The following is a 25,484-nucleotide window of genomic DNA, read 5'->3' as shown; positions in this document are numbered from 1 at the left end:
TAGTAAATAAATTCAAAACTAAATACAGTCACCTAATTACAGCTTTGCTGGATTCCATAAATATTAGTATGATTTGTTCTCTATTTCATTGTTTTCTAGATAATTTGCAATTTCCTCTTCATAGGTTACCTCAGATTATCTTTCCTAATTTCCAATAAGTGTGGGTTTTACCATATTGCAATTATTTAATTCTAATTTTAGTAGACTATAATTAGAAATGTAACCTGCAAAATCCCTTTTTTTTAGAATTTGTTGGGGGTTTTTTCTTAGTTTTTTTTAATCAGTGGTCCATGAATATACCAAAAAATGGGGGTGGGGGGAGGCAAGAACGGTTATATCAATGTAAGTATAAATACATACCACATATATGGTGTGTGTGTGTATATATATACACACACATATATATAATCAAGTTTGTTGATTATAATACTTAATCTCTTTATGTCTTTTCTCTTTTTTCCTTAGTCTGTCCAATTCAGAAAAAGAAATATTAAAATTTCGCACATGAATATATTTTTATTAGATTCCCCTGATGTTTCTAATAGCTTTCCTTCAGAAATTTAATTGTCACGGTGACTGACACATATATGTTTCATTATAAGCTGTCTTTTATATCATTACCTAATATCCCTCTTTATTCTTCATTTGAATATTAACCCCTCTTTACTCACTTAAGATCTTTTAACTTTAATTTACCTGATATAAATATTGCCACTCCTGCTTTCTTTTTTGTTTTTTGGTGTGATTAGTTCTTATCTGATATCTCTAGTAGGAAATACCACTATATATCTATCCTATGTATTACATGGGCATCTTATAAACAGCATATAGCTAGGTTTTGCATTTTAATTAGCCCTAATAATTTGTCTATGAGAGAATTGACATTTAGTGAAAAATGTATTTCACTTTATTCCTTCCAACTTACATTTAGCTTACTACTTTATATTTTTGTTTTCTCTATTTCTTTTTCCCTATTCTTGCTAATCTAAGCTGTTTTAATTGTGTTTTGTGCCTTTTATTATCCTGGAAGTTCTCCTGTAGTTTCAGCTTTTCACTACGGAGTATGATGTTAGCTTGGGCTTGTCATATACGGCCCTTCACTATGTTCAGATACATTCCCTCTATACTCTTACTACTCAAGTCAATCAAATATACTCTAGTGAAAGACTAATTTTACACAGTATTTTAAAACTGTTCTGTCATTATCTAAATGTTACTTTCATGTTTTTGTACTTACCCTTCTCCCAGTTTCTCTAGTACATCAAAAACTTCTTCAGGCTGCTTAGTCAAACTGTCTTCACTCAGCTTTTTTAGCTTACTGATGAGAAAAAGAACAGAAAAAATATTTTCCTTAAGATCTTTCATAAATTTTTCAATTTTATTTTTAAGAGGCAATATACTGAAATGGTTCAAAAATCAATCAATATAAAAAAGTATACAGTATATAGTCTCCTTCCAACCCCTGTTCTTAATCTTCCCAGAAACACCTCAAAGAATAAGCACTTTTATTCGCTTCTTGTGAAACCTTTATACAAATATGAATATATATTTTTATTTCTCCCCCTTTTTAACACACAATATAGCATTTTATACACAATGTTTTTTATCCACACTGTTATATACTTTGATGTTTTTACTTGACAACATAAAATCCATGTTGGAGATCTCTACAACATAAATACATAGAAAGCATCCTCATTCTTTTCTTTTTTACATCTACATCCTATTCTGTTGCAAAGATGTAGTCTCTCTTACTCACCAATCCTTTACTTATGGATATCTAGGTTCCCTTTTGCTAATATAAACAACACTGCAATAAATAAGCTTATATATAAGTCAACTCACACATGTGCTAGTGTATCTTTAAGATAAACTCCCAGAAGCGAAACTGTCAGGTCAAGGGAATATATAAACACACACAAATACAGAAGTATATATATTGATAAATAAGCACATATACTGTAAGTATAACCATATGTCATAATATAAATTTAATAACATAATAAGATCACTATTATAATAACTATATAGTAATTATTAAAATTGCTGATTGATTACATTATGGCATGTTTTATCTACTATAATTGTATGTGATATTAATATATATGTATATTAATAGATATTAACAAACTGCCCATCAGGGAGTTTATATGAACTTCATCTCCTACCAGTAATATATGAGAGCGTCTTTTCCCACAATTCCACCTACATAGTATTGAACCAAATATTTCAGCCAATACATTAGGTGAAAACTTGTAACTCACAGAAGATTTATTTTGCATTTCTCTTACTATGAATGAAGTTGAGCAACTTTTAATATAATATAAAACAAATCATCTATTCATGTTCTTTGCTCATTTTTCTCCTGGGTTTTTGGCCCTTTTCTTATCTGTATACAAGGGAAACTGGCTTTCGTTTAGGTTGTAAATATTTTCACTTGTATTGACTTCACTTACGAGTTTTTAGTTTTATGGTCTACTTGACTATTTGCCATAGAGAAATGTCTTTTTATTTTGTTTTTGCTTTTTTAAAAGTCATCCATAGTATGGCATGTGCAGAAATATCTAGAAGCAAGAAATGAGAGGCATTATACATGGTATGTCTGAAAGACCAAAAATAATTCCATATGAATAAAGTATCATGTATAAAGGACCAAAAATAATTCAGAAAGAATAAAGTAGAAGTGGGCAAAATTACCCTAAATTTGATGATTATTCTCATATAAACTTTACATTAACATAGCTAACGTGTTAAATAATTTTGGTGAAAAGCTAAGTTTTTTTAAATGTGGGGGTTTTTTTTAAGAAAAATCAGGACCATTTAATATTAATGAAAGATCCTCAAATAATTCTAACATCAGTAGATTAAAATAACACTACATTATATGTTTTCAAAATACTACAGCAAAAATTATGCACCTTCTATGTACAAAATGATACATCAATGGGGGATGATATAAGTTTAAATAAATAATAATCTTCAATAAGGGCCAGCTATTAGATGATATTAAAGAATTCAATCAAAAATTATAGATATGAGAAATTGGGAACTGTGACTCACAAAGAGGAGAAAAATTAGTCAAATAAACCTGTGTCCCCTGCATTGGCAGGTGAATTCTTAAACACAGGTTCGAGCCCCGGTCCAGGAAGATCCAACATGCTGCAGAGCAACTAAACACAAGCGCCACAACTACTGACTCTAGGGCCTATGAGCCACAACTACTGAGCCCGCATGCTGCAACTACCGAAGCCCATGCACCTAGAGCCCGTGATACACAACAAGAGAAGCCACTGCAATAAGAAGCCCATGCACTGCAATGAAGTGTAGCCCCCGCTACACTTAATAAATAAATGTATTTTAAAAAAAGAACAAAAACAAGGATGACTGTAGTCTTCTTGCCAGACAGTAAGCGAGCCAAAAGACAGCGACTCCTTAAAAGTGATGATAGAAAACAATAATCAAAATAAAACTCTATATTTAATGGAAATATCCCTCAAAAAGTGAAGGAAAAATTAAAAAATTTCAAACAAAAAAGGGTGAGAGAATTCATTATGAGCGGACTTTCACAACAATAAACGGTTAAAGACAGTTCTTCAGGCTACAAGAAAATGATGTCAAAAGGAAACATAAACCTATACAAAAGAATAAAGAACAGCAGCTAGTAAAAATACAGGTAAATACAAAAAAAAATTCAACGACAGCAGAATGCACATTCTTCTCAAATGCACACGGAACAGGAACACTCTCCAAAAGAGACTTCATGTTAGGCCACAAAACATATCTTTAAAATTTCAGAAGACTGTAATCATATAAAGTATCTTCTCCAAACAGAATGGAATGAAAACCGAAATCAAAAACAGTAGGGCAACAGGAAGATCCAGAAATACGTGGACGTTAACATACTCTTAAACAAACAAGTGGTCAAAGAAGAAATCACAAGGGAATTAAGAAGATATCTGGAGGAAATGAAAACAAAAATACAACATACCAAAACACAAGGGATGCAGCAAAAGCAGCATTAAGAGGGCAATTTATAGCAGTAAGCCCTTAGATTTAAAAAGAAGATCTCAGCTTCAAGATGGCAGAGGAGTAAAACGTGTAGATCACCTTCCTCCCCACAAATACATAAAAAATACATCTACATGTGGAACAGCTCCTACAGCTCCTACCTACTGAACGCTGGCAGAAAACCTCAGACTTCGAAAAAGGCAAGAAACTCCCCACGTACCTGGGTATGGCAAAAGAAAAAAGAGACAAAAGAATAGGGACGGGACCTGCACCTCTGGGAGGGAGCTGTGAAGGAGGAAAAGTTTCCACATGCTAGGAAGCCCCTCCACTGGCAGAGACAGTGGGTGGGCAGGGGGAGAAGCTTTGGAGCCACAGAGGAGAGCACAGCAACAGGGGCGCAGAAGGCAAAGTGGAGAGATTTCTGCACAGAGGATCGCTGCCAACCAGCACTCACCAGCCTGAGAGGCTTCTCTGCTAACCTTCTGAGGCGCGTGGGGGCTGGGAGCTGAGCCTTGGGCTTCGGAGTTCAGATCCCAGGGAAAGGACTGGGTTGGCTGCGTAAACACTGCCTGAAGGGGGCTAGTGTGCCACAGCTAGTGGGAGGGAGTCCGGGAAAAGGTCTGGAGCTGCCGAAGAGGCAAGAGACTTTTTCTTGCCTCTTTGCTTCCTGGTGCGCAAGGAGAGAGGATTAAGAGCGCCGCTTAAAGGAGCTCCAGAGACGGGCACAAGCCGCAGCTATCAGTGCGGACCCCAGAGGCAGGCATGAGATACTAAGGCTGCTGCTGCAGCCATTAAAAAGCCTGTGTGCAAGCACAGGTCACTGTCCACACCTCCCCTTTCGGGAGCCGGCACAGCCCACCATTGCCAGGGTCCTGTGATGCAAGGACAACTTCCCCGGGAGAACACATGGTGCGCCTCAGGCTGCTGCAACATCACACTGGCCTCTGCCGCTCGGCATTCCATACCCCTCCCTCCCCAAGGCCTGAGTGAGCCAGAGCCCACTAACCAGCTGCTACTTTAACCCTGTCCTGTCTGGGCAGGGAACAGAAGCCCTCAGGCGACCTACACACAGAGGCGGGGACAAATCCAAACCTCAACCCCAGGAGCTCTGCGAACAAAGAAGAGAAAGGGAAATCTCTCTATGCAGCCTCAGGAGCAGCAGATAAAATATTCACAATCAAACTGATGTACCCTGCATCTGCAGAATACCTGAACAGACAACAAATCATCCCAAAACTGAGGCAGTGGACTTTGGGAACAACTGTAGACTTGGGGTTTGCTTTCTGCATCTAATTTATTTCTGGTTTTATGTTTATCTTAGTTTAGTACTTAGAGCTTATTATCATTGGTATATTTGTTTATTGATTTTGTTGTTCTCTTCCTTTGTTTTTTTTTAAATATATATATATATTACTTTCCTTTTTCTCCATTTGTGAGTGTATATGTGTATGCTTCTTTGTGTTATTCTGTCCATATAGCTTTGCTTTCACCATTTGTCATAGGGTTCTGTCTGTCTTTTTTTTTTAATATAGTTTTTAGTGCTTGTTATCATTGGTCTATTTGTTTTTTGGTTGGGTTGCTCTCTTTTTTCTTTTCTTCTATTACTTTTTTATCTTTTTATTTTAACAATTTTTTTTATTTTTTATTCCAATAATTTTTACCTTATTTCATTTTACTATGCTGTATTTTATTTTATTTTTCTTTCTTTCTTTCTTTTTACTCTCCCTTTTCTTCTGAGCTGTGTGGCTGACAGGGTCTTGGTGCTATGGCCGGCTGTCATGCCTGAGCCTCCGAGGTGGGAGAGCTGAGTTCAGGACAATGGTCCACCAGAGACCTCCCGGCCCCATGTAATATCAAACGGTGAAAACTCTCCCGGACATCTCCATCTCAGTGCTAAGAGCCAGCTTAACTCAATGACCAGCAAGCTACAGTGCTGGACACCCTATGCCAAACAACTAGCAAGACAGGAACACAACCCCACTCATTAGCAGAGAAGCTGCCTAAAATCATAATAAGGTCACAGACACACAAATACACACCACCAGATGCGTTCCTGCCCACCAGAAAGACAAGATCCGGCCTCACTGACCAGAACACAGGCACCAGCCCCCTCCACCAGGAAGCCTACACAACCAACTGAACCAACCTTACCCACTGGGGGCAGACAACAAAAACAACGGGAACTACAAACCTGCAGCCTGCGAAAAGGATACCCCAAACACAGTAAGTTAAGAAAAATGAGAAGACAGAGAAATACATAGCAGATGAAGAAGCAAGGTAAAAAAACTCCAGACCAAACAAATGAAGAGGAAATAGGCAGTCTACCCGAAAAAGAATTCAGAATAATGATAGTAAAGATGATATAAAATGTTAGAAATAGAATGGAGAAAATACAAGAAACATTTATGAAGGACCCAGAAGAACAAAAGAGCAAACAAACACTGATGAACAACATAATAAATGAAATTTCAAATTCTCTAGAAGGAATCAATAGCAGAATAACTGAGGGAGAAGAACGGGTAGGTGACCGGGAAGATAAAATAGTGGAAATGACTACCGCAGAGCAAAAGAATGAAAAGAATTGAGGACAGTCTCAGACACCTCTGGGACAACATTAAATGCACCAACATTCGAATTTTGGGGACCCAGAAAAAGAGAAAAAAAAGAGATTGAGAAAATATTTGAAGAGATTATGGTGGAAAAATTCCCTAATGTGGGAAAGGAAATAATCAAGTCCAGGAAGCACAAAGAGTCCAATACAGGATAAATCCAAGGAGAAACACGCCAAGGCACATACTAGTCAAACTATAAAAAATTAAATACAAAGATAAAATATTAAAAGCATCAAAGGAAAAGCAACAAATAACATACAATGGAATCCCCATAAGGTTAACAGCTGATCTTTCAGCAGAAGCTCTGCAAGCCAGAAGGGAGTGGGAGGACATATTTAAAGTGATGAAAGGGAAAAACCTACAACCAAGATTACTCTACCCAGCAAGGATCTCATTCAGATTCGACGGAGAAACTAAAATCTTTACAAACAAGCAAAAGCTAAGAGAACTCAGCACCACCAAACCAGCTATACAACAAATGCTAAATGAACTTCTCTAGGCAGGAAACACAAGGAAAGGAAAAGACCTACAATAACAAACCCATACCAATTAAGAAAATGGTAATAAAAACATACATATTGATAATTACCTTAAATGTGAATGGATTAAATGCTCCAACCAAAAGATAAAGGCTTGCTGAAGGGATACAAAAACAAGGCCCATATATATGCTGTCTACAAGAAACCCACTTCAGACCTAGGGACACATACAGATTGAAAGTAAGGAGATGGAAAATGGTATTCCATGCAAATGGAAATCAAAAGAAAGCTGGAGTAGCAATTCTCATATCAGACAAAATAGACTTTAAAATAAAGACTATTACAAGAGGCAAAGAAGGACACTATATAATGATCAAGGGATCAATCCAAGAAGATATAATAATTGTAAATATTTATGCACTGAACATCGGAGCACCTCAATACATAAGGCAAATGCTAAATGCTAACACCCATAAAAGGGGAAATCGACAGTAACACAGTAATAGTAGTAGCTAATCAATGAATTTGGTAAAGTAGCTGGATATAAAATTAATGCACAGAAATCTCTTGCATTCCTATACACTAATGATGAAAAATCTGAAAGAGAAATTAAGGAAACACTCCCATTTACCATTTCAACAAAAAGAATAAAACACCTAGGAATAAACCTACCTAGGGAGGCAAAAAACCTGTATGCAGAGAACTATAAGACACTGATGAAAGAAATTAAAGATGATACAAACAGATGGAGAGGTATACCATGTTCTTAGATTGGAAGAATCAACATTGTGAAATGGCTATATTACCCAAAGCAATCTACAGATTCAATGCAATCCCTATCAAACTACCACTGGCATTTTTCACAGAACTAGAACAAAAAATTTCACAGTTTGTATGGACACACAAAAGATCCAAATAGCCAAAGCAATCTTGAAAAAGAAAAACGGAGCTGGAGGAATCAGGCTCCCTGACTTCAGACTATACTACAAAGCTACAGTAATCAAGACAGTACAGTACTGGCACAATAAAAGAAATACAGAACAATGGAACAGAATAGAAAGCCCAGAGATAAACCCACACACATATGGTCACCTTATTTTTGATAAAGGAGACAAGTATATACAATGGAAAAAAGACAGCCTCTTCAATAAGTGGTGCTGGGAAAACTGGACAGCTACATGTAAAAGAATGAAATTAGAACACTCTCTAACACCATACACAAAAATAAACTCAAATGGATTAAAGACCTAAATGTAAGTCCAGATACTATCAAACTCTTAGAGGAAAACATAGGCCGAACACTCTATGACATAAATCACAGCAATATCTTTTTTGACCCACTACCTAAAGAAATGGAAATAAAAACAAAAATAAACAAATGGGACCTAATGAAACTTAAAACCTTTTGCACAGCAAAGGAAACCATAAGACGAAAAGACAACCCTCATAATGGAAGAAAATATTTGCAAACGAAGCAACTGACAAAGGATTTATCTCCAAAATATACAGGCAGCTCATGCAGCTCAATATCAAAAAGCATACAACCTAATCTCAAAATGGGCAGAAGACCTAAATAGACATTTTTCCGAAGAAGATATACAGATTGCCAACAAACACATGAAAGATGCTCAACATCACTAATCATTAGGGAAATGCAAGTCAAAACTACAGTGAGGTATCGCCTCACACTGGTCAGAATGGCAATCATCAAAATATCTACAAACAATAAATGCTAGAGAGGGTGTGGAGAAAAGGGAACCCTACTGCACTGTTGGAGGGAATGTACACTGATACAGCCACTACGGAGAACAGTATGGAGGTTCCTTAAAAAACTAAAAATAGAACTTCCATACGACCCAGCAATCCCACCATTGGGCATATACCCTGAGAAAACCAGAATTCAAAAAGAATCGTGTAGCACAATGTTCATTGCAGCTCTATTTACAGTAGCCAGGACATGCAAGCAACCTAAGTGTCCATCGACAGATGAATGGATAAAGAAGATGTGGCACATATATACAATAGAATATTACTCAGCCATAGAAAGAAACGAAATTGAGTTATTTATGTGAGGTAGATGAACCTAGAGACCGCCATACAGAGTGAAGTAAATCAGAAAGAGAAAATCAAAAACCATATGTTAACATATATATGGAATCTAAAAAACAAAAAAGGTTCTGAAGAACCTAGGGGCAGGACATGAATAAAGATGCAGACATAGAGAATGGACTTGAGGACACAGGGAGGGTGAAGGGTAAGCTGGGACGAAGTGAGAAAGTGGCATGGACACATATACACTACCAAATATAAAATAGCTAGTGGGAAGCAGCCACATAGCACAGAGAGATCAGCTCGGTGCTTTGTGCCCACCTAAAGGGGTGGGAGGGAGATGCAAGAGGGAGGAGATATGGGGATATATGTTTATGTATAGCTGATTCACTTTGTTATACAGCAGAAACTAACACACCATTGTAAAGCAATTATATTCCAATAAAGATGTTAAAAAAAATAAAAGCTATAAAAAAATGTATTGGGTCTCCCTGGTGGCGCAGTGGTTGAGAGTCCGCCTGCCAATGCAGGGGACATGGGTTCGTGCCCCGGTCTGGGAAGATCCCACATGCCGCGGAGCGGCTAGGTCCGTGAGCCGTGGCCACTGAGCCTGCGCGTCCGGAGCCTGTGCTCCACGACCGGAGAGGCCACAACAGTGAGAGGCCCGCGTAACGCAAAAAACAAAAACAAAAAAAAACAACAAAAAAAGAAAAAAATGTATGAAAAAAGCAACTGAACATCAAAGAAAAGTTATATTAGTTTCAGTTATACAACATAGTAATTCAGTATCTTTATATATTGTACTCCATTTACAAAGTAATGGCTATATTTTCCTGTACCATACAATATATCCTTGTTGCTTATTTTATAATAACTAAATAAATAAAATTGCAGTGAAGTTTGTGACTAAATAAAAATATAAAAAGATCTCAAAGTAACAACCTAACTTTACACATCAAGAGACCAGAAAAATAAAGTAAACCCAGAGTTCACAGAAGGAATGAAATGCTAAAGATTAGTACAGAGATAAAGAAAACAGGAAATAGAAAAACAAATTTTTAAAAATCAACAGAACTGCTATGCTATGGTTTGAATATTTGTGTCCTCCAAAATATATATTTGATGAAATCCAAACTCCCAAAGACAATGGTATAAGGAGGTGGGGCCTTTGGGAGGTGCTTAAGTCATGAGGGTGTAACCCTCATGAATGGGATTAGTGCTTTATAAAAAAGGCTCCAGAGAAATCCCTAGCCCCTTCTACCATGTGAGGACACAGTGAGAAGGTGCCAGCTATGAACCTGGGAGAAGGCTTTCTCCTGCATGTGACCATGCTGGCACCTTGATCTTGGGCTTCCAAGTTTCCAGAACAGTTGGAAATAAATTCCTGTTATTTATAAGCTGCCCAATCTTGATATTTCATTATAGCAGCCCAAAACCAAGAGTTGGTTTTTTAAGACCAACAAAATTGACAAACCCTTAGCTAGACTAAGGAAAAGAAAGGAAGGAAGGAAGGGAGGGAGGGAGGGAGGAAGGAAGGAAGACTCCACTAGAATTAGGAACCAAAGAAGACATTAAAACTGATGTCACAGAATTAAAAACTAGTATAAGAGAATATTATGAAGAATGAACCTAGAAAAAATGGATACATTTTTAGAAAGATACAACCTTTCAAGACAAAATCATGAAGAAATAAAAAACCTGAACAATAAGGAAATTGAAAAAATAATCAAAAACCTCTCAACAAAGAAAAGCCCAGGCCTAGATGGCTTTGCTGAAGAACTCTACCAAACATTTAAGGAAGAATTAACACCAGTACTCCTCAACCTTTTCCAAATAACTGAAGAGAAGGAACACCTCCAAATTCATTCTTTGAGGCCAGCATTACTCTAATACCAAAATCATACAAAGACACAACATGAAAAAAGAAAAACAAAAAACAAAACAAAATAAAAACTACAGACCAATACCCCTAATGAATATTGATGCAAAAGTACTCAACAAATACTAATAAACCAAATCCAACAGCACATTAAAAGGATTATACACCATGATCAAGTGAATTTATACCTGGAATGTAAGAATGGTTCAACAAATGAGAATCAACAATTAATAAAATAAAGGACAAAAACCACATAATCAACTCAATTGACATAGTAAAAGCATTTGACAAAATTCAACACCCTTTCATGATAAAAACACTCAACAAACTATTATAGAAATAGAATAAAACTATATTAACATAATGAAACGTTCACAAGAGAGTAAACGGTAAAAGATTAAAAGCTTTTCCTCTAAGATCAGAAACAAGGCAAGAATGCCCACTCTTACCACTACTATTCAACATAGTACTGGAAGTCCAAGCCAGAGAAATTAGACAAGGAACAGAAATAAAAGGCAAAGAAGAATTGTAAAAAAAAATAAAATTATCTCTATTGAAAAATGACATAACCTTATATGTAAACTACTCTAAAGATTACATACACACACACACACACACACACACACACACAAACAAACAAAACCTGTTATAACTAACAGATGATTTCAGCAAAGTTGCAGGATACAAAATCAACACACAAAAATCAGTTACATTTCTAATACAATAAAAACAACCAATGGTAAAATGAAATTAAGAAAATAATCCCATTTTTTATAGCATAAAATAAAGGGGAGAGTACTTAGAAATAAATTTAACCAAGGAAGTAAAAGACATACACTGAAAACTACAAGACACTGCTAAAAATAATAATAAAAGAAGATACAAATAAATGGAAATACACCCTGTGCTCATGGATTGGTCGAAAGACTTAACATTGTTTAAACCAATCTACAGATTCAATGCAACCTCTATCAACATCCCAATGACTTTATTTTTTTGAAGATGTAGGAAAAAAAAATCCTCAAATTCATATGGACTCTCAAGGGGCCCCAAAAAACCTAAACAATCTTGAGGAGAAAGAACAAAGTTAGAGGTCTTGCAATTCCTGATTTCAAAACATACTACAAGGCAAGAGTAATCAAGACACTATGGTACTGGTTAAAGTCAGACATATAGACTAATGGAACAGAACAGAGAGCCCAGAAACAAACTCTTGCATGTATTCAATAGGACCAAATGACTTTTAAAGGGTGTCAAGACTACACAATGGGGAAAGGACAGTCTGTTCAACAAATGGTGCTGGGAAAATTGGATATCCAGATGTAAAAGAATGAACCTGGACGCTTACCTTACAAAAAATTTTAAAATTAACTCAAAATTTATAAGACCTAAACATAAGACCCAGAGCTATAAAACCCCTAGAAGACGACATATGGAAAACGCTTCAGGACATTTGATTTGAAAACGATTTCTGGAAAATGACAACAAGGCACAGGCGATAAAAGCAGAAATAGATTAACTTTAAAACTTCTGAGCATCCAAAAATCATTATCATAATCATTATCATCAACAGAGTGAAAAAGCAAGTGACACAATTGGAGAAAATATGTGCAAATCATACATCTGATAAGGAGTTAATACTCAGAAAAATGAATTTTTACAACTCAACAACGATAAAACCCAATTTAAAAATGAACAAGAGAGGATTTCCTTGATGGTGCAGTGATTAAGAATCCACCTGCCAATGCAGAGTACATGGTTCAAGCCCTGGTCCAGGAAGATCCCACATGCCACAGAGCAACTAAGCCTGCATGCCACAACTACTGAAGCCCGCATGCCTAGAGCCTGTGGTGCTCCGCAACAAGAGAAGCCACCACAATAAGAAGCCTGCACACCGCAATGAAGAGTAGCCCTTACTCAACGCAACTAGAGAAAGCCCACGTACAGCAACGAAGACCCAACGCAACCAAAAATAAATAAATAAAAATTCTAAAAAATAAATAAATAAAAATGAACAAGGACTTGAACAGACAAATCTCAAAAGAAGAAATACAAATGGCCTACAAACACATGAAAAGATGCTCAACATGACTAGTTATCAGAGAAATGCAAATTGAAACCACAATGATATATCACCTCTTAACCATTAGGATAGCTACCATCACAAAGAACAGAAAACAAGTGTTGATGAGGATGGGGAGAAATTAGAACTGTAAAATAGTGCGGTCATTACGCAACACACTATGTAGATTCTTCAAAAAAATAAAAATAGAATTACCATATGATCCAACAATCCCAATTGTGGATATATACAAAAGAATTCAAAGCAACATCTGTGAGAGATATCTGCACACCTATATTCATCACAGCATTATTCAAAATAGCTGAGAGGTAGAAACAACCCAAATGTCCATCAACAGAAAAACAATCAAATAATCAAAATGTGGTATATACATACAATAGTATATTATGCAACCTTATAAAAGGAAATCCTGCCCCATGCTACAACATAGATGAACCTTAATTACATTATATTAAACAACAGAAGCTAATCACAAAAAATGTTTTAATTTGTATGGAGACACAAAAGACCCCAAACAGCCAGAACAATCTTGAGAAAGAACAGAACTGGAGGAATCATGCTCCCTGACTGCAGACTATACTATAAAACTACAGTAATCAAAACAGTACAGAAAAAGAAAATTACAGACCAATATCTTTGATACATGTAGATACAAAAATCCTCAGCAAAATGTTAGCACACCAAAGCCAACAATACATTAACAGGATCACACACTATGATCAAGTTGGATTCGTTCCAGAGTCACAAGGGTGGTTCAACATACACAAATCAATCAATGTGATATGCCACATTAACAAAAGGAAAGACAAAAAACCCACATGATCATCTCAATAGATGAAGAAAAAGCATTTGACAAAATTCAACATCCATTCACGATAAAAACTCTCACCAAAGTGGGTATAGAGGGAACATATCAAAACATAATAAAAGCCATTTACAACAAACCCACAGCCAACATAACACTCAACAGTGAAAAGCTGAAAGCATTCCTGCTATATTCAAGAACAAGACAAGAATGCCCACTCTGACCACTTCTATTCAACATAGTATTGGAAGTCCTAGCTACAGCATCCAGACAAGAAAAAGAATTAAAAGGTATATAAATTGGAAGAGAAAAGATAAAACCATCACTATCTGCAGATGACATAATACTCTATATAAAGAATCCTAACCTCTCCACTGAAAAACTGAGAACTAATAAATGATTTCAGCAAGGTAGCAGGATATCAGATTAATATACAGAAATCTGTAGCATTTCTTTACACTAATAATGAAACATCAGAAAGAGAAAGTAAAAAAAAATCCCATTTAAAAATTTCTTCAGTAAAAACGAAACACCTAGTAAGGAGGTAAAAGACCTATACACTGAAAACTATAAAACACTGACAAAGGAAATTGAAAATGATTCAAAGAAATGGAAAGAGATCCCCTCCTCTTGGATTGGAAGAATTAATATTGTTAAAATGGCCATATTACCCAAAGTGATCTACAGATTTAATGCCATCCCTATCAAAATACCCATGACATTTTTCAGTGAACTAGAACAAATAATCCTAAAATTTATATGAAACCACAGAATATCCAGAATTGCCAAAGCAATCCTGAGGACAAAGAACAAAGCCAGAGGCACAACCCTTCCAGACTTCAGACTATACTACAAAGCTACAGTAATCAAAACAGCAAGGTATTGGGCTTCCCTGGTGGCGCAGTGGTTGAGAGTCTGCCTGCCGATGCAGGGGACACGGGTTCATGCCCCGGTCCGGGAAGATCCCACATGCCACGGAGCGGCTGGGCCCATGAGCCATGCCGCTGAGCCTGTGCGTCCAGAGCCTGTGCTCCGCAACGGGAGAGGCCACAACAGCGAGAGGCCTGCGTACCGCCAAAAAAAAAAAAAAAAAAAAAAAAAAAAAGCAAGGTATCGCACAAAAACAGACATGTAGATCAATGGAACAGAATAGGGAGCCCAGAAATAAACCCACACCCCTACAGTCAACTAAGCTATGACAAAGGAGGCAAGAATATAAAATGGAGAAAAGACAGTCTGTTCAAAAAGTGGTATCAGGAAAGCTGGACAGCTACATGTAAATCAATGAAACATTCCCTCACACCATATAAAGAAATAAACTCAAAATGGTTTAAAGACCTAATTATAAGACATGACACCACAAAACTCCTAGAACAGAAAATATGCAAAACATTCTCTGACATAAATCAAAGCAATATTTTCTTAGATCAGTCTCCCAAAGCAAAAGAAACAAAAGCAAAAATAAATAAACTACCAAATCAAACTTAAAAGCTTTTGCACAGCAAAAGAACCATCAACAAAACAAAAGGAAAACCTACAGAATAAGAGAAAATATTTGCAAATGATATGACCAACAAGGGGTTAATACTGAAAATATACAAACAATTCATACAACTCAATATCGAAAAAACAAACAACCTAGTCAAAAAATGGGCAGAAGACCTAAACAGACATTTCTCCAAAGAAAACATACAGATGGCCAACAGGCACATGAAAAGATGCTCAACATTCCTAATTATTAAAGAAATGCAAATCAACACCACAGTGAGGTATCACCTCACACTGGTCAGAATGGCTATCGTCAAAAAGTCTACAAATAATAAATGCTAGGGAGGGTGTGGAGAAAAGGGAACTCTCCTACACTGTTGGTAGGAATGTAAATTGGTGCAGCCACTATGGAAAACAGTATGGAGGTTCCCTAAAAAGCTAAAAATAGAGCTACCATATGATCCAGCAACCCCATTCCTGGGTATATATCCAAAAAAGATGAAAACTCTAATTCAAAAACATACATGCACCCCAGTGTTCACAGCAGCACTATTTTACAATAGCCAAGACATGGAAACAACCCAAGTGCCCATCAACAGATCACTGTCTTAAGAGAATGTGGTATATATATACAATGGACTATTTGCCATAAAAAGAATGAAATATTGCCATCTGCAGCAACATGGATGGACCTAGAGAGTATTACACTTAGTGAAGTGAGACAAATATTATATGATATCACTTATATGTGGAATCTAAAAAATAATACAAATGAATCTATATACAAAAGAGAAACTGACTCTCAGACACAGAGAACAATCTTATGGTTACCAAAGGGCAGAGAGAGGTGGGAGAGACAAATTAGGAGTATGGAATTAACAAGTAAATACTACAATACATAAAATAGATAAGCAACATGATTTCCTGTATAACACAAGGAATTATATATAACATCTTGTAATAACCTGTGATGGAAAAGAATCTGAAAAAAAAATATGTGTAACTGAATTACTTTGCTGTACGCCTAAAACACAATAAATCAACTATACTTTAATGTTTTTTAATGTGAAAATAATCCCAATGATAATGAGGAATCATTTTTAAGGTAGTTTTAAAATCAATCTGCTGTCCCATTACAGGAATCATAGATTAATTTTTTAGTATTATTAGAGGTGTGTGCTTATAATGCCTTCCTGCTTATAATACAGAGTAGGACATAACTGTAACAATTTTCTAATCTTCTACAGAAACTATGCATATGAATTTGTTCTGGAATAAAAATGTTTGTTTGAAAAAAGAAAAAAAAGACCTAGTGAAAGGTAAAAGTCAAAAGAGACTTGAAAACTAGCTACAGCTTTCAATGTGCTCCCCAACCCATACACAGATACATCAGCAAAGAGTGGAAGTCATAGGGGCCCAAGGTGTTTGAGGACAACCTCTGCACAAATCTCTGGCTGACGAGGCAATCCCAAGGAATCCTGGCTAGGAAATTAAAAATAAACGAACTGAGCAGAGGTATTAGCAGCCAAACACTGCAGGGAGATAGATGCCACAGTTTAAGTCCACGAAAGCTAAAAAGAAAAAAAAAAATGTCTGGGAGGGAGAAGGAGAGAAACCAAAGTTCCCACAATGTATTATTTTATAAGCCCAGTTTTAAACAAACAAACAAAAAAAATGAAACCTGTGAAGAAAAGTGTGACCCATACTCAGGAAAGCAGTCAATAAAACAAAATAGAAGCAATCAACATAAAAGAAAGCAGTCCATCGACAATGATTCACTGTGGGTCCAGTTACTGGCTATATCAGACAAAAGCTTCAAAGTGGCTATTTTAAATACATTCAAAAAATTGAAACTGTGTTCAAGAAATTAAAGAAAAATACCATGAAAATGACTCAACAAATAAAGAATCTCAATAGAAAAATAGAAACTAATAAAAATGTAAAACTTACATGTGAAAAATACATCTTTAATGATAATACATTAGAAGGGCTCGACAGCATATTTGAGGTAACAGATGAAAAAAATCTATAAACATGAAGATAACTAAATATCTTCCCTAGGAAAACAGAAAAACAGTGAAGAAAAATCAAGAGCCTTAGAGTCTGGTGAGACATCAACATACCAACACAAACATAATGGGAGTCTCAGGAGAAGGTGCTGAAAAAAATGATTTTAAAAAATACTGTAGTTGGGGCTTCCCTGGTGGTGCAGTGGTTGAGAGTCCGCCTGCCGAGGCAGGGGACACAGGTTCGTGCCCCGGTCCAGGAAGATCCCACATGCCGCAGAGCAGCTGGGCCCGTGAGCCATGGCCGCTGAGCCTGCGCTTCCGGAGCATGTGCTCCACAACGGGAGAGGCCACAACAGTGAGGGGCCTGCGTACCGCAAAAATAAAAAAAAAAAAATACTGTAGTGGCTGAAAACTTCCCAAATTTGATGAAAAGCATTTAATTTACATATACAAGAAGCTAAATGATTACAAAGCAGGATAAACACAAAAAGATGCACATCTAGACACACTGTAGTCAAACTGCTGAAAGACAAAAAGAAATTCCTGAAAGCAGCAAGAGAAAATGGCTCATCATGAATTTGAAGAATATGATTAAAAGCTGACTTCTCATCAAAAACCATGGCAGTCAGAAGGTAGTAAAAAGAAATACTCAAAGTGCTAAAAGAACAATGTCATCCAAGAATCCTAAATCCAGCAAATTTATCCAAAAATGAAGGGGAAATAAGAACATTCCCTGATAAACAGAAACTAAGAGAATCTGTTGCAAGCAGAACTTCCCTGCAAGAAATAATAAAGGAAGTATTATACTTCTAGGTGAAAAGAAATGGCAAATATGTACATAAACATAAAAGATAAATATTTATCTTACAAAAAATCAATAATTTCAATACTGAACTGTTGAAATTGCAACTTATTTAGGTAAAATATATACAAAAACAACAGAACAAAAGAGGGGAAATGGAGCTATACTGAAGCAAATTTAGAACAATTTACTGGAAGCAGGCTAACCTGAAGTCAGCTGCAATAAAGATGCATACCCTAATCCTTAGAGCAACTACTAAGCAAAAACTGGGGAAAATATAGTTAACGAAACTATATCGGTTAATTACATTACATAATACAGTCAAATCACCCAATTAAAAGAGAAAGATTTTGAGACTGGATAAAAAAACAAGACCCAACTACATGCTGAAATCACCTTAAATATAAAGACAAAAAGAGGTTAAGAGTAAAAGAATGGAGATATATGTATAGATATATAGATATGTATGTCATGTTAAACTAATCAAAACAAAGCTAAAGTGGCTGTATTAATATCAGGCAGAGAAGACTGCAGAAAAATTATCACCAGGACTGAAGAGGGATATTTTGTAATGATAAAAAGAGTCAATTTATCAAGAAGGCATAACGACCCTAAATGTGTAAGCACCCTAAGACAAAGCTTATAAAACACAAAACAAAACTGAAATAATTGAGAAAAGGACAAATGCAAAATAACTGTTGGAGATTTCAACAACTCCTCTCTCAGTAATTGATACAGTAAGTATATAGAAAATCAGTAAGGATATAGAAGACAAATGATACTATCAACCAATTTAAATTCTTTGTTTATTTCATATCTTTTATCTCTAGCACTTCTATTTGGCTCTTTTTAAAAAAATAATTTCCACTGTGCTGATAAATTCTCCTAACTGTTCACAGATGTTGTCCACCTTTCACCAGACACTTTTAACATAGTGGTCATTGTAACTTCAGAGTCCCTGTATGATAATTCCAACATATGTATCATCTCTGATTCTGATTCTGTTGACTATTTTATCTTTTGACACTGGATCATTTGCCTTGCTTTTGCAGGTAACATCTTCACCTGAATCCCAGACACATACACATATACATGTGCATGCACACACACACGTAATAAGCAATGATAAAGAATTATTTAGTCTAAGTGACTCTAGAGAACAAAACTCTCATATATGATTATACGATACAGGAATTGTATCCAAAATACATAAAGAATTCTTATAACTCAACAATAAGAGAAAAACCCAAAAATAAAAATGGCCAAAAAAATTTCAGCACTTTACCAAAAGTATACAAACAAATAATAAGCACATGAACAGATCCTCAACATCATTAGTCATCAGAGAAATGAAAAATAAAACTACAATAAGATACCATTACACACCCACAAAAATGGTTAAAATTAAAAACATTACAATAACAAGTGTTGGTGAGGATGTGGAACAAGGAGATCTCTCATACATTTGATGTAGGAAATGAAAAATTAGTCACTTTAGAAAGCAAGTTAGCAGTTCTTATAAACTTATGGACACAAGTTTATACAACCCAACAATTCTACTCCTAGGTATTAACCAATAAAAATGAAAACATATGCCACCAAAGATTTTTACACAAATACCCACAGCAGCCTTATTCAAAACAACCAAAAACTGGAAAAAAAAAAAAACCCGAATGTCCACAAACCGGTGGATGAATAAACTACTAAATCCATACAATGGAATACTACTCAGTAATAAAACATAACAAACTACTAATACATTTAAGATCCTGAACAAAGCTCAAAATCATTATTGCTGAGCCAAAAAGCTAAACCAAAAGAGTGTATCTTAGGGACTTCCCTGATGGTCCAGTGGTTAAGATTTCACCTTCCAATGCAGGTGGTGCAGGTTCGATCTCTGGTCAGGGAGCTAAGATCCTACATGCCCCGCGGCCAAAAAAACAAAAACAAAAAAACCCAAGGCATAGAACAGAAGAAATATTGTAACAAATTCAATAAAGACCTTTAAAAAAAAGAGGGCAATTTGGTATATGTAAATTACACCTCAATAACATTAATTTACCAAAAAAGTATCTAAATGTAGTGGTAAGAAAATTATTGGTGATCACAGCAATAGCAATTCAGTGGAAATGATAGAGGCAGAAGCCAGACCGCAATGGTTTGAGACAATTGGATAAAGTGAAGAAGTAGAAACAACTATGGATCACCCTACACTAGAAGTTTCTGGAAAGGACAAGTCATTGAAGACATAAGTTTGAGAAAGAAGATAAAGCCAAACAAGCAAAAAACTTATCAGAAATACTTGAATAACTGTAAATGCTGTTGGGAATGAATTAGTACAATAAGGAAAAGTTGAAAATACAAGAGACAAGAAGAAATTACTGAAGCCTGTCCCTGAAAACGTTGGAAGAAATGATATCCAAAGCACATGTGGGTGGGACTGACTTACTCTTGGAGGGTTGGGGATACCTCTACCATTATAATAGGAGGAAAGGATAGGCAGCGTTATAGGTAAGACAGTAAGCTGGCGGCAGAAAAGTTGACTGAGTTCTCATATATTGGCTTCTATTCGCTTTATGAAGTAGGAGGGATGTTCATCTGCTGTAACTGAGGAAGTTAAAATCAGATACTTGAAGATGTAAAACTATATCTGAAATAGCCAGAGTGGAGAGCAAAAACAAAACAAAATCCTAAGTCTCATGAAGTTTAACAGGATTGCTGGATAGCACTGGAGGCCTGGTTGAGGTTAGAGACCATGGCAATCTTTCTCTTGTTGAGGTTAGAGACCAATGGCAATCGTCGAGGTTTCTTATTTCCTTCAGCACTACTCAGAAGTCTTAAGATAGGCAAGGAGAAGGCAAAAAGTAGAATTTGCCGTTTTGCCAGGCAGATGCCATAGAAGAACAATGAGACAAGGAAGTTAAAGATACTGGCAAAAGAATGGCTGAAGACATGGACCAGGTAAGAAAAAAATAAAAATAGTAAGGGGCTAATGAGCAGGGGGAAAAGAGCAAACTAGAAAGATACTATGAACCAAAATATATCCTTACCAGAAAAAGAAGTCAGTTTCTTAAATTTTCAAAAATATTTATAACTTTGCCCTGTGCTTCACGTCCTTCATGGCTAAGGAAGCACAAAGTAGCTCAAGATGAGTCACGCACATGATATAGTGATGGAGACAGCATTATATTAACAAATCTGTTTAATACTAAGCTAAAAGGTAATCTAACCACCACTTAGTTCTTTGGGAGTTATAAACATCTTAAAGTAGGCTCGCAATCTGGCTCACTTTAAACAAACAAGTCATAGGTCCCCCAAGTGAATCCAGTAAAAACTTACAGAATTTTCTATTAGTCCACTTGTCTTATTTTCTCAACATGTGGAACAACTGAAATGTTACTAATTTAACATGCAAAAAGATGGTCTCAGGGGTGTCTGTCAAGTGAAAACACATGATTTATTTGAGTAAACTATTCATCATTTTGTCTCTATTTCCTCTTTCCCTTTCTGGTGTTTTAAATGAAAAGTGATCATTTCAACTATGGTTTAATTTTAATTGTTATATTGTCTGCTTTTAAAGCCCTTACAGCTTTAAAAAATGCATAATTAAAAGCCAATTTAAAATACACACACACAAATACATTTTCCTATTTTCCTGCCTTGGCAAACACGATATAATGAGCATAATTTCATCTGTATGTGACATACTGGGGTTTTTAACACCTCAGAATTTCACCATAAATATATGTTTTTAATCACAGGTCCAAAAAAAGTTATTCTAGACTGAGTCCCTTGAGAACATGTACTCTCTCAGGTACCAGGGAATTTTGTGGAGAACAAGTCACCCCCAAGATGTCTCTCTCATGGAACTATCAAGGTATAGTTTATTACGTACTTTAGCAGACATACCCTAGAATTATCTTTTCCAAATAAATGGCTAATACAATCTGGTTTTTCTGTCATTTGACTTTTCATCTCATAAAGTAGGAAAGAACATAACCTGTTATGTCATTGCTAATACAGTGAAAAAAAGCAGTCTTCTCCCACATTGTTTTTCAGCACTACAATTCTTTTTTAAGCTACAATCAAATTCTCTAATACTTCAACATTTAAATGCCCACTTTAACCTAACCCCCATCCATATGGTTGTTTATCTCACTTTTGTGTTTCCTGTTCAAAGTCAGAATTTCTGTTAATATTTTTTCCAAGATCTCAGGAGGGAAAAACCCTTCTACATAGACTAGTCTTAGTCATCTCCAAATTCTCCTTAATATTTACCATTTCCAGAAAAATTTACATTTAGAATTATACCTCAGATAATGATAATATGGTGATACCTTGTTTAATATTTGTATCTTTTAGAATGCATACTGAAATAGTTAAGAATGCCACCCACTACTTATCTTAGCTAAGACATGAAAACAACCCAAGTGCCCATCACCAGAAAACTGGCTTAAGAAAATGTGGTGTACACACACACACACATACACACACACACACACACGAATATTACCCAGCCATAAAAAAAGAATGAAGCACTGCCATCTATGGCAACATGGATGGACCTAGAGAATATTACACTTAGTTAAGTAAGTCAGAAAAAGACAAATAATATATGATATCAGTTATATGTGGAATCAAAAAAATAATAAATGAATCTATATACAAAACAGAAACAGACTCACATAGAAAACAAACTTACGGTTACAGAACAGGAAAGGTGGGGGGGGTAGATAAATTGGGAGTATGGGATTAACAGATAAATACTACTATACATAAAATAGATAAGCAACATGATTTATTGTATAGCACAAGGAACTATATTCAATACCTTGGAAAATAATCTGAAGTATACATATTATCAAATATATATATACACAAATATATATAACTGAGTCACTTTGCTATACACCTGAAACTAACAAAATATTATAAATCAACTACACTTCAATAAAATAATTTTTTTAAGAATTCCATAATATGATATCTGAGTTTACTTCAAAATAATAAAGAATGGGGTGTGTGTATGGAATATAAATTATGCAAGATTGGCCAGAAGTTAGTAATTATTGAAACTGTGTAATGGGTACACAGAGATGTATTTTCTCTTCTTTACAAAACTATGCTTGAAATTTTCCATAATAAAAAGTTTTTTTAAAGAGTGAGAGGAATTAAATCAAATTCAATTGTTCTTAGAAATGACTGGAAACAAAACAAAAGCATGTATTCATTGTAAATTATTTATAACTAAATCTAGAAGTAAATAAATGTCTAAACATAGATTATTAATTAATTATGGAACATCCATTCAAGCAGATATCAATTGGCTACTAAAAGTCATGTTGTAGAAAACTCACTGATATAAAACAAGTTAATATATTGCTAAAAGAAAAAAGGCTGGTTACAAAATAATGTGCAGATAACTAAACCATTTTCATTTTTTCTTTTAAGCATGGGTGTATCTGCATATGTACATGCACACACACATACTGGCACCAAATTACTGGCAGACATTGCTTTGTTCACTGCTATATTCCCCAGCACCAAAAACTGTGCCTGGAATACAAAAGAAACTCAAATATTTGCTACATGTAAATATATTAAGATTCCAGGCAATAAGGTTTGATCTGGGGGGTGCCTCTCCTCTACACTTTTGTTTCATAAGGTTGGTAAAATAAACATTCTTTTTTTTTCTGTAATTGGGGGTAACTTTTAAAATTGTATCTCATAACAAAATTAAAATTTTTCTTCATGATTCAATAATTATTTCATGAAATGCCTTCCATAAAAATCATTTTACACATGAAAAGAAAGGTTGCTTCCATAGGCTGAATTAATAAACTGACCAAGGCAATCAGAAGTAGTAAAAACACTAACTGTTAACCATCTTATTCTTATGAGTGAATCCTGAAACTACTTAGGAAATACTATCTTTTTAAAAAAAATTTTATTGGAGTATAGTTGATTTACCATGTTGTGTTAGTTTCAGGTGTACAGTAAAGTGAATCAGTTATACATATATCTACTCTTTTTTAGATTATTTTCCCATATAGGTCATTACACAGTATTGAGTAGAGTTACCTGGGCTATACAGTAGGTCCTTATTAGTTATATATTTTCTATATAGTAGTGTGTATATGTCAATCCCAGTCTCCCAGTTTATCCCTCCCCCCTTACACCCTGGTAACCATAGGTTTGTTTTCTACATCTGTAATTCTATTTCTGTTTTGTAAATGAGTTCATTTGTCCATTTTTTTAGATTCCACATATAAGTGATATGATATTTGTTTTTCTCTGTCTGACTTACTTCAATTAGTATGAAAATCTCTAGGTCCATCCATGTTGCTGCAAATGGCATAGTTTCATCCCTTTTTATGCCTGAGTAATATTCCAATGTATGTATGTGCCACATCTTCTTTATCCACTCCTCTGTCGATGGACATTTAGGTTGCTTCCATGTCTTGGCTATTGTAAACAGTGCTGCAGTGAACACTGGGGCACATGTACCTTTTTGAATTATAGTTTTCTATGGGTATATGGCCAGGATAGGATTGCTGGGTCATATGGTAGTTCTATTTTTAGGTTTTTTTTTTAATGGTCACATCTCCTTTGTGTCTTTTTTTTTTTTTTTTTTTGGTTGCATTGTGTCTTCGTTGCCGTGTGCAAGCTTTCTCTAGTTGCAGCGCGTGGGGGGGGGCTACACTTTGTTGCAGTGCACGGGCTTCTCATTGCAGTGGCTTCTCCTGTTGTGGAGCATGAACCCTAGAGTGCCCAGGTTTCAGTAGCTGCAGCATGCGGGCTCTAGGGTTCAGGCTCAGTAGTTGTGGCACACAGTCTTAGTTGCTTAGGCAGCATGTGGGATCTTCCCAGACCAGGGCTCAAACCCATGTCCCCTGCATTGGCAGGCAGATTCTTAACCACTGCGCCACCAAGGAAGTCCTATTTTTAGTTTTTTAAGAAACCTCCGTACTGTTCTCCATAGTGGCCGTATCAATTTACATTCCCACCAACAGTATAGGAAGGTTCCCTTTTCTCCAGACCCTCTCCAGCATTTACTGTTTGTAGATTGTTTGATGATGGCCTTTCTGACCTGTGAGGTGATAACCTTACTGTAGTTTTGACTTGCATTTCTCTAATAGTTAGTGATGTTGAGCATCTTTTCATGTGCCTGTTGGCCATCTGTACGTCTTCTTTGGAGAAATGTCTATTTACATCTTCTGCCCATTCTTTAATTGGGTTGTTTGGTTTTTTTTGATACTGAGCAGCATGA

The 25,484-nt window shown here is 35.7% G+C and overlaps 1 protein-coding gene across 2 annotated transcripts in view; it reads right to left on the bottom strand.

Annotated features, from left to right (window-relative positions):
- Nucleotides 1-25,484, bottom strand: part of STK3 (serine/threonine kinase 3) — a 303,925-nt gene that overhangs the window by 260,022 nt on the left and 18,419 nt on the right. For both annotated transcript variants that reach the window (XM_082600787.1, XM_082600788.1), the window contains exon 2: nucleotides 1,238-1,318. In XM_082600787.1, coding sequence (XP_082456913.1) covers nucleotides 1,238-1,318 — 81 coding nt within the window. The remainder of the gene's footprint in view (nucleotides 1-1,237; nucleotides 1,319-25,484) is intronic.

The sequence above is a fragment of the Mesoplodon mirus genome (assembly GCF_964341445.2).
Source record: "Mesoplodon mirus genome assembly, chromosome: 16".
In the NCBI taxonomy this organism is placed as follows: Eukaryota; Metazoa; Chordata; class Mammalia; order Artiodactyla; family Ziphiidae; genus Mesoplodon; species Mesoplodon mirus.
The sequence above is the reverse complement of the archived record's forward strand: the minus strand, read 5'-3'. Positions and strand labels throughout refer to the sequence as shown.